Source organism: Anarrhichthys ocellatus, unplaced genomic scaffold (genome assembly GCF_004355925.1).
Source record: "Anarrhichthys ocellatus isolate YVR2014 unplaced genomic scaffold, GSC_Weel_1.0 scaffold28, whole genome shotgun sequence".
NCBI lineage: Eukaryota > Metazoa > Chordata > Actinopteri > Perciformes > Anarhichadidae > Anarrhichthys > Anarrhichthys ocellatus.
Genome location: NW_022280058.1, coordinates 3,741,744 through 3,756,191, shown reverse-complemented (window position 1 = coordinate 3,756,191; position 14,448 = coordinate 3,741,744). Strand labels below are relative to the sequence as shown.

The window sequence follows — 14,448 nt, the reverse complement described above, 5'->3', positions numbered from 1 at the left end:
CTTTCCTGTGACTCCGCATTAACTCTGCAGTATTCCGGATGTCACCCGGATGTTTTGACCTTGTCCTGTTGTTATGCTCTGTCTCTCTATGCTGTTCACTCAATCACATACGGAGTCACTGAGTCACAATCTTATCTTAAGAAACAATTATTTCACATCTAAAAAATACTCAAGTCACATATATGCAGCTTAAACATGCACAGTAGAATGACTTAAAGCCTGTAGAATCTGATACACTAATTCAGAATAATGTGATGGTAATAACACTGGTGAACCAAACAACATCATCTGATCATCTGTTCACAAATACATCACTATTAAATAAAGCCGCTGGTATTCACAATAAGCGAATGCACCCTTGAGTAGTGGTAGAAAGTTACTAATTTCCTAATTTGTAATACTATACCAAAGTACAATTTTGAGGTACTTCTACAGTACTGTACTTGTACAGCCCATAGCAAGACTTTACTTGTTCATAAAAACTAATGTGTTGCTATAGTTTGAACAACTAGACGGAATAAAGTAGTTCAAATTCACTCCTGGACCAGGTAAAACAAAGTAAAATGAGCTTATGGTGTTTCTCACCAAATGCATTGTGTGCAATTATTGCCTTACCTTTACATATGTAAAATGTGAGCCTGCTGCCTCTGAATATCAAAACAAGTAAATTAGTTTTATTCCCTTCTGAATATCATCTATCTTTTACATTGTTCCTTACCCTTCCTCCTCCAGATTATCTGCCTGCAGGACTTCTTCGGGGACGACGATGTGTTTATAGCGTGCGGTCCGGAGAAGTACCGCTATGCTCAGGACGACTTTGTGTTGGATCAAAGTGGTAAGGCTTCCACAGCCTTTATGACTGGTAGGCCTGACTAAGACTAACTAAACGTGTGTGTGTGTGTGTGTGTGTTCACATCAGTGTCCTTCCTCACCATTCTTCCCTCACTAGTGCTTGCAACGTGCTTTTCCTTTAGGAAGTTGACAGCAGGATAGGTTTGTGTGTGTGTATAGAATATAATCAGTGCTACACATTTACACACACACACATTCTGTAAGGAGTGCACACAGGCAGGATATGACCTCCTTAAACCAGCAGATCCATTCACTGTTAAAGCTAAGTATAATATCAGCTCATATTGCACAACCTTGTGGGAAGGAAAAGGTAGTTTATTATAGTAACAATCCGATTATTGACATCCTGTTTAATTTTTTATTGTTGTGTCAGGTTAGCTAACAACAGGGAGGCATATCTTAATACACACTGTGTTAAAGGTGCAGTATGTAAGATATAGCCACATGCTCCAAAGAAATAGGGGGCAGCATTTCACCTCTACCACTGAGTCCATAGAAACTAAATTGAATGTTACATCCGTTAAAAAATAGAATAAAATAATAAAAGCCGAACTACTAACTAACAGCAGGGCAAGAATATGCAAAATTCCCAGTGCTGCCGCTGGCCACAGCCCACTGTGACTTCCGGCGCTGGGGTTTGCAGCGGCTGAGCTGCTACAGATAGCCACTATCTGAAGGTTTTATTTTTAAAAAGAATTCTGCCAATAAACAAATTACCAAATATACATAGACCCTGTACCTACAACATGGAGCTTCTTCATTCTGTAGACTGACGGCAGACTGGATGCTACAGTGACTCTCTATCGCCTCTTAAGGAACAAGTGGCATTACAAGACAAAATGGGCCGGGGCGAGCTGGTTAGCGTGCTCATTTCCGTAGATATCTCTGCAACACAATACATAAACGTCTTTCACATAACATTAACACTGTAACCTCTTCACCTTCCGTTGATAATATTAGTTCATGTTTTGGATGTTTTTAACTCAAATTCTAGCCATATCTTACACATTGCACCTTTAACTGTTACTGAGGATGAGTGCATGAGTGATGGTGCATCGGTCCTATTCAGAGATAGTTTTGAGCTTCCGTCCCACTTACACTCCTCTGCTCCACTTTTAAGAATTAGGTCTTTGAAAGAACAAAAAAGGCACACTGTAACTATGCTGAAGGTACAGAGGCTGCTCTTCTTTTGCAAAATGGGTCTAATACACAATCTACTGTTTAAAAGAACAAAAAAATGTTTGTTGTAATGGTGTAATAAGAAAAACGTCTTAAAACTGACCATATATCTTTTCTCAGCTAAAGAGCTTTTAGATTAGAGGGGTTGTCCTAGAAAACGATTTGGTTTGTTGGTGTTTTTATGTCAACCACAAGCAAGTTTATTATATTGAGGTACCCTTTTAATCAGTCAGTGAAATATGTATGTGATGATAAATAGCATGGGGAGCACATTACAAATGCAAGTGTGCTTCTGTGTCTGTCATTACATTATACCTCTCACCGCCCCCACCCTCATTAATACAGACCTGACAAGTCTACTACAAGCTTCACAACATCTGCTCTCGCTGCACACAGCTACAAAGCAAAACCAGCAGAGGCATGCAGCAAACAGCATAAAAGCTAAAGCTGGTGGATTCTCTTTTTTCATGTGTTCATGGTGTGCAGTGACCGTTTAAGCCCAATTGCTGTATTCCAAAGGAAAACACAAGCTGTTGTAATTGCTTTACTCTTGTTGTAAAAGACATCACTGGTGTGTACCAAATCTTTGGGTGAGAGTCTCTGTATCAGCCTCTGTATGTAGTAGACACATGTGTCTATTTTTGAAAGTTGCCAGGTCATATATGTAGTCTTGTTTACTTATCCTTTAATCAGATAGTTATTCCGTTGAATAATTTATTGTACGGCTGCTTGTTTTCAACAACATTTCACATTTGAGAAGTTTATTCAGGTCATAGAAGGTTACGTTATCCAATTATAATTTTAGATAAGTCAGGAATCAGCAGGACACTGTATGCAAAAAAGTATTGTTTTGGTATTGGTACCTAAACTAAAAAAAGACTAATGATACCGAATATCATTTCATCAATTTGTTCTTCTGTGCTTTTCAATCTGTTTTGACTAAACACTATTTGCGACTATTTTATTTGGTGCTTCTCTGTCCCGATGTGTGACCAGCATTCATTAAATCATGCAACATCAATAAAATTTCCAGGGTCATATCCCTGGTACAGCAGCTTGTTATGCATAATTGTGCCACATTAACTCTGACTGAGAAGAAAGAACAGGTTTGTTTATAAGGGAAGGTTAATATATGCGATGGTGACCGACTGAGCGTGTCGTCCCCCCAGAATGCAGAGTGGTAAAGACGTCGCACAGCCGCCCTGCTACTCCAAACCGGACAGCTAAGAGCCCCAGACCTTCGCGGCGCAGCAGGTCCCCTGGTGCAGGTAAAACACATGACTGTACACACATAACAACTGTCTGTATTAACTCTGTTAAATGAAGAGATATCCATGCGTATTTAACATAGTAACTTGTAAATAGATAATATATGAAAGGTCAAGTCTTTTATCATTATATGTGTAGAAAAATATGTTAAACAAGTCTAATCCCCTTTATCTGATGCCAAAAAGACGACACTGTAAGGTCATCTCTGTTTGACAGGCTGAGTAATAGCTTTGTTATTCAGCAGCTTCATCCTGAACCCTCAGTTGTGACAGAATGACTTTGCAATTTGTGTGGTGCATTGAGAGCCGGTGACATTCTGCTGATTAATGAGTGTTCTACAAGCCATTACGTCAGTTTAAAAGAAGAGATATGTGAGCGGTTGCCAGTTTGGAGAGCTTGCAGTCTAAGTTCAGCCCTGGAAGTTCCAAACTCTTTCAATGTATGTTGTAATGTGATTATACCGAATGATATCTGACTATTCTTTATGTCTGCTTTTGACACTGCAGCAAGACAACCTGTCCACTACTCCACCAGTCAGTCTCCAATCAAAACCCCAGGTGAGGCTCGTGATACCGACACAAAGTTTGCCTAATCAAACACCTGCCATATCAATTCTCTGGGTGCCCTTCTCGTTTTACAATGTTTTACCTTTTCTATCCATCTAATGTGAAAGCCAGCTGCTGCAGATCCACTGATTCAAAGCCATGCACTGATTAGACTCACTTCTGAGATGTGTTAATTAAATCCTGCTCTCACTGAACAGTTAGATCACATGCCTGTAAATCTGTAGCAGCTGAGGTGCTGAAAAGTTAAACTACTTTTGACACATTAAAAAGCTACTGCTTTGTTTAAAATGTTCCCAGATAGTGCTTCAAAAGCTCCTTTATAAAAACAGGATAAATACCCAGGGGAAAGGTATGTGAGAAGCTCTAAGTGAATACACAATGAAACAAAAACTCTGAAGCAGTAGTGTAAAGACGCAGCCTGTAGGGAGTGTGAAGTGGTTTTCCTCAGCTCAGCTGGGTTTACGCAGATGAAGAGATTTTGAGTTACAGTTTGACGCATTATGTCTCTGTATTCGTGCCAGAAACCAAGAGAGACGTTGGCAGAAGTAATCTGTGCTTGAGAGAATGAATCGCTCAAACAATAAAAGCTCTCATCTTTGCTGCGTGCCTGTGTATATTATGAATATGTGTTATATAGCAATACTATGTCCATTAATATTTTGGTACAAACTGAACCAAATCATTTGAGGCATACATTATTTTACCATGTATATGTTAGAATCATATTCATTCAGTACATCAATTGCAAAAGGATTCAGCAGTTTAGACCGTAGTCCATGTGTGCCAACTCTTTCTCCTAAAGTAATAGATTTCACAGTTGTGACGCTGTAAGTAATGTGTTAGAACTGTGGGTAAGTGCTGTTTGGTTTTTTTGTGTGGAGGTGTTTCTTGTCTTGGAGGTTATTATTGTAGTTTTGCAGTTTAACAGATGGCAAAAATGTTGAATGTGAAACCTAAAGAACACACAAAGAAAATAACACCAGTTGCCTGCAGGTGGCACAAGCTACAACCTGCTAAATGTGAATGTGTGAGTTAGTTGGAGCCAGTAACGTGTCCTAAACATTTTAACGCTTTCACACCGGCGACAACCATGGCATTATGTTTTTGGGTTGTTCGTCGGTACCACTGAACCAACGTAATACCCCAGGAATTACTTCAAATATAGCACAAACGTCCACTTTGAATCAAGGATGAGCTCATTAGATTGTGGTGGTCAAAGGTCACTGTGATAACTCAGGCATATAACCAAGTGGCAGCTATTCTAGTCTTATATATGCTAGTGCTCTCTCCTGGAGGCATTGTTGTGGATCACATATAAATATTATGGGCTACCTGGTAGCGGAAAGAAAGGCAGCTTTAGACAAGCTGAGTCACAGGCAAGTAGTTTCATCCACTCACACATTTGTGGATTCTGTACAAACCACACTTGTACTCACAATCCTAATGACTCTTTCCTCTGCTCTTGCATGTGTCCTTCCTTTTTTTTATCCACGTAGTAAACAGTGTCTCAAGCAGCCAGATCTCAACTCCCAAGTCCACCACTCCGTCGCCCACCAGTCCCCGAACCGTCCCCAGTTTTAAGGTAAGACGGTATATCACAGCCATGTGTGTCCGTAATAAAATACGTTTTTGAGAAGTCAATCTATGACCTAGAGGTCTATGCACAGTCCATGTTGCCCATGCTGCAGCTCTGTGATGTATTTTTGGTCGAGTCAGAGATACTAATCTGTTTTATTGATGGATTCTTCTGTAAGCTGCGTGTCAGTCCCAAACTACAGAGTTTCTAACTGCAGCAGCCAGCTGGCAAACCTCCTCCAGAGTGCCACCATTCCTCTCTAAGCCCAGTCAGAGACTTATCCATTCACATTCATTTGGCAGGACACTAGATTTTTATGATTTACTGACGGCTTTAAAATTCACTGGCAAGAGGTAGAGTAACACTTTTTAGAAGAAATGAAATGAGGAAGCACAAGGATGTCAATAACATAGCTGCTCACTCTCCAAGTTCTAAACACGACCATGACAATGTTCCATTTCTACTTTAGTCCAGAGGACGACCCTTTTAGACTGAATAATAGATCCTTACTGTCAGGTATAGGGCATTATGATGCAGAACTCTGCTGTACATAATGGAAAGGATCACCGGTCTTATTTTAATGCTGCATTTATGGCTGACATTTCAAAAATATAGCCATAAGATTTTGAAATTGCCATGGCTGTGCTCTGCAGAAAGGACGCTCTTAAGAAATGAATCATTCATTTGGAGCCATAATGGTTTTATGTGCAGTGATAATGGAGGAGGATATATATCCCAGTAGCTCTGGCACCTTGGACATTTTGAAGGGCAGGCTTAGTTTAGACCTTGTTCACTATTTAAGTAATATTATTAATGTACAAGTTGTACTGTGTCAAAAAATGCCACGTTTGGTAGAATATCTTACCATACTGTATAGCCACATGTAGTATGTTGAACATTGGCATTTTATGTGTGAATAGACAATAATTGGCCATAAAAATTGTGCAGGTTGCAAAATTAAATGTATAATGAGTGTAATCTTTCATTTCATGCCATCTTAAACATTTTTATGCAACACAATGCCGTCAGTCAAAGCCTTTAAAAACAACGACCTACCAATGATAAACCGTTGTTTTATCCATGTACAGCACGTTCTGTGGGTGCTGTTGAAGCCTGAGGTCATCTGTCTGAGGGTTTAGTTTTAGGCCAGGCTCTCACCTCTATTTTTGTTTCTTTTTGCATCCTGCAGGTCCCTCCGTCACTTTACAGCTCATCCTCAAATGTAAATGGATCGCTAAACAACCACCAGGAGCAAAGTGATCGACTGAGTCCAGAGGGTACGTCTTCTCCCACGCTCTCAATTCACCTGATCTGACACTGTTACATGGACTCCATCACCCTCTAGCATGTAGAAATGACATTGAATCACCTCATCTTTTCCCATCAGAACACATTTAACAATTTGCTTACACAACAAAAGTGGCAAAGAGTGGGCCTCGTGTGGATGATAAGAGTGGAACATTCCAGTGCTGTGTGAGCAGATACTCGTCGAAATGATTTTAGGGCTGTGCGTGTGTGTGTCGACATAATATTACTGCTCAGTTCAATAATCACCACCGGAGGACTAAAGGAGATTGCTGTGCATCTTGGAGCCTGTGTGTTACTTTGTTGCACAGCGTGTGGTTCCATCAGTCTGAGAACTGGTTGAGTTGCTGTCAGAGCTCCCTTAGTGTTATTGGATAGCTGTTGCCTGTTGTAACTGCTCTCTCTCCTCAGCAGTTAATGGAAACCGCTACATGCCTGCCTCAACCATCTTGGAAAAATACGAGATTGGCAAGGTCATCGGAGATGGCAACTTCGCTGTGGTCAAAGCGTGTGTGGAGCGGTAGGTGAAACGCATTCACTCACACTGCAAATGTGTAATGATCAGTTGGCAGCCGTGTGCAGTGATCACACTGCACACGGCTGCCGCGCTGTGCAACTCATTGAGACGTGCACCACGTGCGGTAACTGCTCCATCAGGGTTTTTTGATCCTGATGACAGGTATTGTGGAGACAGAATTATCCCATAGATTAAACCCCGCTGAGAATTCCCTTCATTAGCCTTCTAATCTCTGAGTCAACACACTGCCCAGGCAGACAGGAGAGACGATGATGACGAGAGGAAGCCTGTCAAGTGTGTGTGTTCCCATAATCTGATGCACCTTCCTTGAAAGTACTTAGAGGTTCCCTGTAGAGTAACTTGTAGCTCTCTGAGTCAGCTCTGCATCCTGGTGTGAGTTGTTGAGCCTGACTGTATCTGCTCTGTACCTCTTGTATAAACGTGGCTAGTGCAGCTAACATACCTCTCCAATAACTCTGTAGCAGTGCTCCTGCTCACTGTAACTGAGGCTCTCTTGTGAGTACTTGATTTGAATTACAGATATTGTTGCAGCATCGGTGCTGTTGTTATTATTGGACCTAATTGCCCTGTTTCTCCTCAGGTCCACAGGAAAAGAGTTTGCACTGAAGATCATCGACAAGGCCAAGTGCACTGGAAAGGTCTCGCTCTGTCTGTTTTTTTTCCCTCACCATCTCCTTCTCCTGTTTCTTCTTTGTGTCTATTGCTGTCAGACCTGTGCACACACTCTCAAGGAAGGGTCACATGTTCCAGAATTCATTATTAACACACTCCACACCACTGTGCATCCCTCTGATCCGACACAGTGAGATTAGGCCAGTAATGTTTTATTCACCACCTAACTCAAATTATCTTCACACTTTCACACACGTACCATGACACACACTGACTCACACATCCTTGACACAAATTCAGATTCAATCAACAATGCAGTGTCTTTTGATTGGCATAAATGGATCCGTGTCCTGGAGCACACAGTAACTTGGATGTTTTGTCTCGGTGTGTTTCCAGGAGCGCCTCATAGAGAATGAGGTCGCGGTGCTGCGGAAGGTGAAACACCCCAACATCATCATGTTGATAGAGGAGGTGGACACTCCCTCTGAACTCTACCTGGTTATGGAGCTTGTCAAGGTACAGAAAGGGGGCAATAGCAGTGCACAAGCGACATTTCTCTATTTGGTTTGATCTTTAACCACATTGTTGATGTTGACACAGGGAGGGGATTTATTCGATGCCATCACCTCCTCGGCCAAATACACAGAGAGAGACGCCTGTGTCATGGTGTACAATCTCGCTGGAGCTCTGAAGTACCTGCACAGCACGAACATCGTCCACAGAGACATTAAACCAGAGAACCTGCTGGTATATATTTACACTCACACCAGTTTTTGTTCCTACAAATCCAGCTGCTCAGTGGGCTTTAACTGAGCATTATTATATTTTAGGTGTTTGAATATCCAGATGGTACCAAGTCATTGAAACTGGGGGACTTTGGCCTGGCCACAGTGGTGGAAGGACCTCTGTATACCGTGTGTGGAACTCCTACATATGTGGCTCCAGAAATCATCTCGGAGTCCGGGTAAGCTAGATCTATATTTCATTTAATTTCTTATTTTATACATTAGTCTTTCCAAAATTTGAATACGTTATTTTGCTGTTCTATATCCAGTCACTCAGCCATCTTGTTTGCAGTAAGCCATTTAGCTACAGTTAATACTTAAGTGACCCTTTCAGTCTCTCCTCTCTTCCCACAGTTATGGTCTGAAGGTGGATATCTGGGCTGCAGGTGTCATCACCTACATCCTTCTGTGTGGCTTCCCTCCATTTAGAAGGTACTCGTCCTCAGTTCATATCGCCCGATAAAGCTCATGTTTGAACTGACTCAAACCATGTTAACATGATTCATTCATGGATGATACATGCATAATACATGTGGATAATATTGACACGATGATATATGATAATATTAAAAAGGATTCAATTACATTATTTTGGCAACTTGTTTTTCATACTAATGACCTTTTGCTACATAGACAAACAGTTGCTGTGATTAGTCATCGTGTTAAGGATTGTCATCCTGCAGTCACAGTGTGGGAAGGAATTGACTTAACTTAATGTGATCCATGTTTAATCTATAGTACTTCACGGTGATTGTAATAAGTATATAATTAAACGATAGGTTACAGGTGAGGCCATTTATTATTATGCAAAGTGCAGTGATGTTTTTTTCACAATGGAAGTGTGCCATGTGTGCTGAGTAATATGTATGAATCTGTGTTCGCTGAGTGTTTGCGTATCTTTTTATGTAGTGAGAGTAACCTGCAAGAGGATCTGTTTGACCAGATCCTTCTAGGGCGACTGGACTTTCCCAGTCCTTACTGGGACAACATCACTGACTCAGCCAAGGTTGGGACCACACACACACACACACACACACACACACACACTTAAGCAACAACAACACACATTTATATCACATGTAATGACATTGCATTGAAGTCTGAAATAGATCTCCAAATAGTTTATATACACACACACACACACACCATGTGAACCCACATGGTTCACTCTCCAGTAATGACTACTGTCTGCCGAACAAAGCAGAAACCCCTCCAACCCTCTAAATTAGTGTCATGTATGAGGGTGACAGCCCACATTCAGCATGCAAGACGAAACTGCTAGTTAAACCCACTGTTATTACAGCGGCCCTGTCACTGTAGACATGTGCACAGTTATAGACACCACAGCAGGAAACTACTTGCAGTTGTGTAGCTTTGTGCAGGTGTAAATTTACGAAAGGCTGACTTTGACTTTGCGATTGCACGCAAAGCTGACAGTAGGTGTTAATATGCTGAACTGTGTTCATGCTCATTTTAAGGCTATGAGCTTCTGTCATGATATAGCAAATGTATGTCAAATGAAACATGGAATACTTAAAGCTACACTTATCAATATTTCTGCAATATGTGAAGGGATGGTGAAAGGTGACTACATATGGATATAGAGTTCCTACAACTCATCCTTCAGCTCATTGCTTTGGTTTTGTTGCCTGCAACTTTACTGTTTTGGTCCATTCACACTGCTTTTATCAGTGTTGTTTAGCTGCAGCAGGCAACTGTTTTCCTTCCTCCTCGTGTGTGTGTGTGTGTGTGTGTGTGTGTGTGTGTGTGTGTGTGTATGTTGTCAAAGTCAGGTCATAATGACACAATCACCTGTTAAAAAGTTAGAAGAATGTTCTAAACCTTGGTGTGTTTTGTTGCAGGAGCTGATTGGAAAGATGCTGCAGGTCAACGCTGAGGCTCGTTACACAGCACAAGACATCCTCTACCACCCGTGGATCACGGTATGTCATAGTCCTGCTTGTCTCTGTGTTTGCATGTATTTGTGTCGCACACAACTGCGAAGTGTGGTGCTGCGTCTGTACATTGACATTGTTTCTTGTGTGGAAACCCATTGCACCACGTCACCTCATTGCATGTTTGTGTGTATGTAGGACGAAGCAATCATGGAGAACAACATGAAGATGGAGGTCACAGGTAAACTGAAGACGCACTTTAACACTGCACCTAAGCACAACAACACCACAGCTGGAGTGTCCGTCATCATGGTAAGCACCCAAAAATATTCACAAACCAAGGTATAAACAATTCACAATTCAGTAAATATCCCTGTTATATCTTTGCACATTTTGTTTGTTTTGTTACTGCAGTCCTTTTTAGAGAGTACTCTTACAGCTTCATGAGATTGCTAACTTTCAGTGACCTCTTTAATCTGCAGTATTGATGTTTTGACATGGGTTTAATAGTAATTGACAAGGTGTCTGAAGCAGCTTGAACATGTCAGGCCCTTTTCCAAACACTTACTGCATGGAAGTGAATCTCTGACCCAAATACAGAAGATTGAGCTCCTTCTAATTCACTTTTATATGAATCTTACGCCCTTTTAATCACCGGTCTAAGAATATCTGACCTCAATCATCGTCCATGACGACGTTCAAGACAACCTTCTAAACAACTTGTTCTGCTGTAAACATGTAAGATGTGATTTTAGAGACGGGATGATGGAAGAAAAACTAGGACAGGACAGAATAAATCAATCCTGTAGCAGTCTCATTCCTCCTTCCTGTCCGTTTCAAGCATCACTTGCATCACTTCCTGTTGTACAGTTTGACTTCGTCCACTCCTCCATCTCATCAGTTCACACTTCTCATCAGCCCACTCTCTTCAGTCTGTCTGTCTGAACTGAAAGCAGGAGAGGGGCGTAATAGAAAGTGTCTATCTAAAAATTAGATTTCATCCTCGCTGTAAAGAGCCTCATTTCTTGTTGTAAATTTCATTTGACAGTTTGAGGTGTAAATGCGGAACCTGGCCTCGGCCCCTCCTCCTCCTCCTCCTCCTCCTCTCCATCTTCTTCCTCCTACCTCCTCCTCACCCCTCCCTCACACCCAACTCCAGGACCAAAGGGGACGCCTGGAGCTGAGAGCCGGGTACACACTTCATACCCCTCCTCCTGCTCCCTTCTTCCTTTCCAGCCATGGCCCTTCCCTTCACCCACTTCCCTCCAGCTATAACAACTCCCACCCCCGTTGCTCTCCCATTCCCTTCCTTCCTGCCTCTTTTTCAGGCCCCCTGTTGCTCTTCACCAACCGCCTGCTGAAGTAACTGCTCTCAATAACCAGCTGATGTGGACATCAATAAAACTCTCCCAACATGCACTCTGTCCTAACCCCTCTTGACTGTTTTCATACTTTTCATTCTGCTCCTTCGCTCAACTTTCATTCCATTCGTATCAATCACAAACTTCTGTGGGATGTGAAAATAACTTATGTTTTGAAGGATGCGTTTGTTTAATCACGATGTCACTGCGGTTGTTTAGCATGTTTACAGTGCTAATGCAAGAGCAGTTTGATTTGCCTCCCTCTCTGCCATATTTCATTTTTTTGTTGGTGATGTCATTCAAAATAGCTCCTTAAAATTAACGTTCTGTGCTTCCACAAATCTATAATTGGTTGCTCAGCACGGTTCAATGGTGCTCTGGTGCCACCTTGTGGGGAAGAAATGAGAACCGTGTCTGCACCATTTTGTAGTTTCAATTTGCAGAGATGGATGCAAAAGCCGATGTGGCTTTATTGCCTTGGATACGATATTTCCCCCCTCCAATTGTAAAGGACAGGGCTGACCGTTTTCTATATTTTTCTTGTCAACAAATCCTGAATGAAAAGACCAAAACCAACAATGTGTTGGTCCGTCTCTCAATACTTTCTGTGACTCTCAGCCAAAAAGTCAGTTGGTTCCTATGGAAGATGTGAATCTATAAAAGAGGCTCACAATTCTAAAGTTTCATTTCATGCTTCTGGGCCAGCAGGAGAGTGGTATATGTGGGGTTGAGTCAAAAGAAACTACAGTGGCTGTGTTTACTGAACATATCATGCAGTGCAACAGTGTGGCTCATGGATGGGTTTTTAATAGTTTTTGACAACAATAGAGCTCTATGGCACGGAAGAATAAGCTATATCAGCCTAACAGGCAACAACTCATTCTTGGTTTTAGTCTTGTCAGGTGTTTTGTTGACAATAAAAAATGATTTAGAATAATGTCAGTCCTAACTTTTAAAACTAGAACATTATAAAAACATATTTAAACATACTTCACCACTGCATTCCATTACGTTCTATATAAATATAGCACTAATTGACATGTGTTTCTGCCTGAATTAGTCACTTATAGAAAATCCAACAGTTTGTTCCAACTCAGTCTTCTGAAATGCAAAGGGTCATTTGGTCCAAACCAAATTGTGTTTTACTGATCTGAAACACCAGATTTAGCATTGAGTTGGAAAAACAACTGTCCACAGGCCTTCATGCTTGTCGTGTTGACTGTGTTGTGAAGCTGTGAGTAAGACTAGTCTCTGTCCCTTTTTGCTTCTCCCCTCTCCCTGCATTACGTCCCTGCGAATTAGCTCCCAGGCAATGGTATGTACTAACACTAAACGCCTTGTGTGTTCTGCTGCTCAGGTTCAGCACAAGGGCAAATGAGGAACATGATATCTATAAGTTTTCTGTCCTCCATAAGAACACATCATTGGCTTTACTCAAGACAAAGGCACCATGTATCTATCTGTTGACTGGAAAAGTTTACTTTCTCATTTGCCCTTTCTCTGCACATAGAATAGCGGTGATGATCTGATTTGTCTTCTCGCGGGGTGTGCGAAAACAATACTGACTTTTTGTTTAATCATCTTTCACTTATTTATGTCCATTTCCATGAGCTTGTTTCATTGTGTGTGTTGTTCATTCATAGAGATCATTGAAAAAAATACAAGACTGGGTCAGCGTTTAATGGTTGTAGGTTTAAAAAGGAAACAATTAGTTGATTAAATCCCATTTCTTAATGCAAGAGCGAGAGATCTTTCAAAGGAAGTCACACAAACATTATTCCTTTCACACTAAAGTTTCCTGAATTCAATGTAGATTGAGGCACTGTATCTCTCTCTGTTCTGATTGGTGTTATTATTGCTTCAGTAGTACGCAAGTATCAAGCTGATGGTCTGTTCGTCTGTTTTGCCAGAGCACAGCTCTAGATAAGAAGACCATCCCGCTCACCACCCTTCATCGTCCACAGCCCCAAACAGTGCCATGTCCTCCGCCGTCGGCTGGCAAGAAAGTCCCATCTTCCCTTTCAGTCAAACCAGCCTCACTGATGAAGTCAGGACCGGCTTCACCAAACAAATGGGCATCACGCGCCAAAGAACCAAAACCCGCCACGCTGGCGTCACCCACCAAGACCGCTCGTCTCAAGGCACCCAAGACTCTTGTGCCTGATGCTACATCCACCTCTGATGCTCCCTGCTCTCATTCCCCAACTGACGGTGTTGATTTCGCTCCTTCTGCCCCCATAAGTTTACCTCATTTCTCCCCTTCACCCTCTGCCGAAACGTTCCCTATCACCCGTTTGCCCGTTTCCTCCAATCCTGATATAGGAACTTCACCCTTCTCCGCTCCCTGCTTTTCTTTCGAAACTCCCTCACTCTCTGACCATCCTGCTGTTTTTACCGGCAACACTCCCTCTACACCCGTCCTGTGCACTCCCCCGTCATCTCCAACCAAACCAGCCCAAACCTCCTCTTCTCCTACCAAACCAGCCTCTCGTTCTCCCTCTTCTCCTACC

General features: G+C 41.9%; 1 protein-coding gene across 7 annotated transcripts in view; it reads left to right on the top strand.

Moving 5' to 3' along the window:
* dclk2a (doublecortin-like kinase 2a) overlaps positions 1-14,448 on the top strand; it is a 36,203-nt gene that overhangs the window by 19,295 nt on the left and 2,460 nt on the right. Inside the window, exons 3-18 of one of the 7 annotated variants that reach the window (XR_004213305.1) lie at positions 733-862; positions 3,201-3,299; positions 3,807-3,857; positions 5,363-5,448; positions 6,632-6,719; positions 7,159-7,267; positions 7,866-7,923; positions 8,294-8,413; positions 8,498-8,644; positions 8,728-8,861; positions 9,037-9,114; positions 9,592-9,688; positions 10,545-10,625; positions 10,776-10,889; positions 11,626-11,768; positions 13,849-13,930. Coding sequence is in view for 6 of the 7 variants with exons in the window: in XM_031863101.1 (XP_031718961.1) it covers positions 733-862; positions 3,201-3,299; positions 3,807-3,857; positions 5,363-5,448; positions 6,632-6,719; positions 7,159-7,267; positions 7,866-7,923; positions 8,294-8,413; positions 8,498-8,644; positions 8,728-8,861; positions 9,037-9,114; positions 9,592-9,688; positions 10,545-10,625; positions 10,776-10,889; positions 13,849-14,445 (1,989 nt within the window). In the remaining variant the exon portion in view is untranslated. Of the gene's footprint in view, positions 1-732; positions 863-3,200; positions 3,300-3,806; positions 3,858-5,362; positions 5,449-6,631; positions 6,720-7,158; positions 7,268-7,865; positions 7,924-8,293; positions 8,414-8,497; positions 8,645-8,727; positions 8,862-9,036; positions 9,115-9,591; positions 9,689-10,544; positions 10,626-10,775; positions 10,890-11,625; positions 11,769-13,240; positions 13,254-13,848; positions 14,446-14,448 lie in introns of those variants that run through there. The other 6 variants (XM_031863105.1, XM_031863106.1, XM_031863103.1 and 3 more) reach the window with 6 other exon arrangements.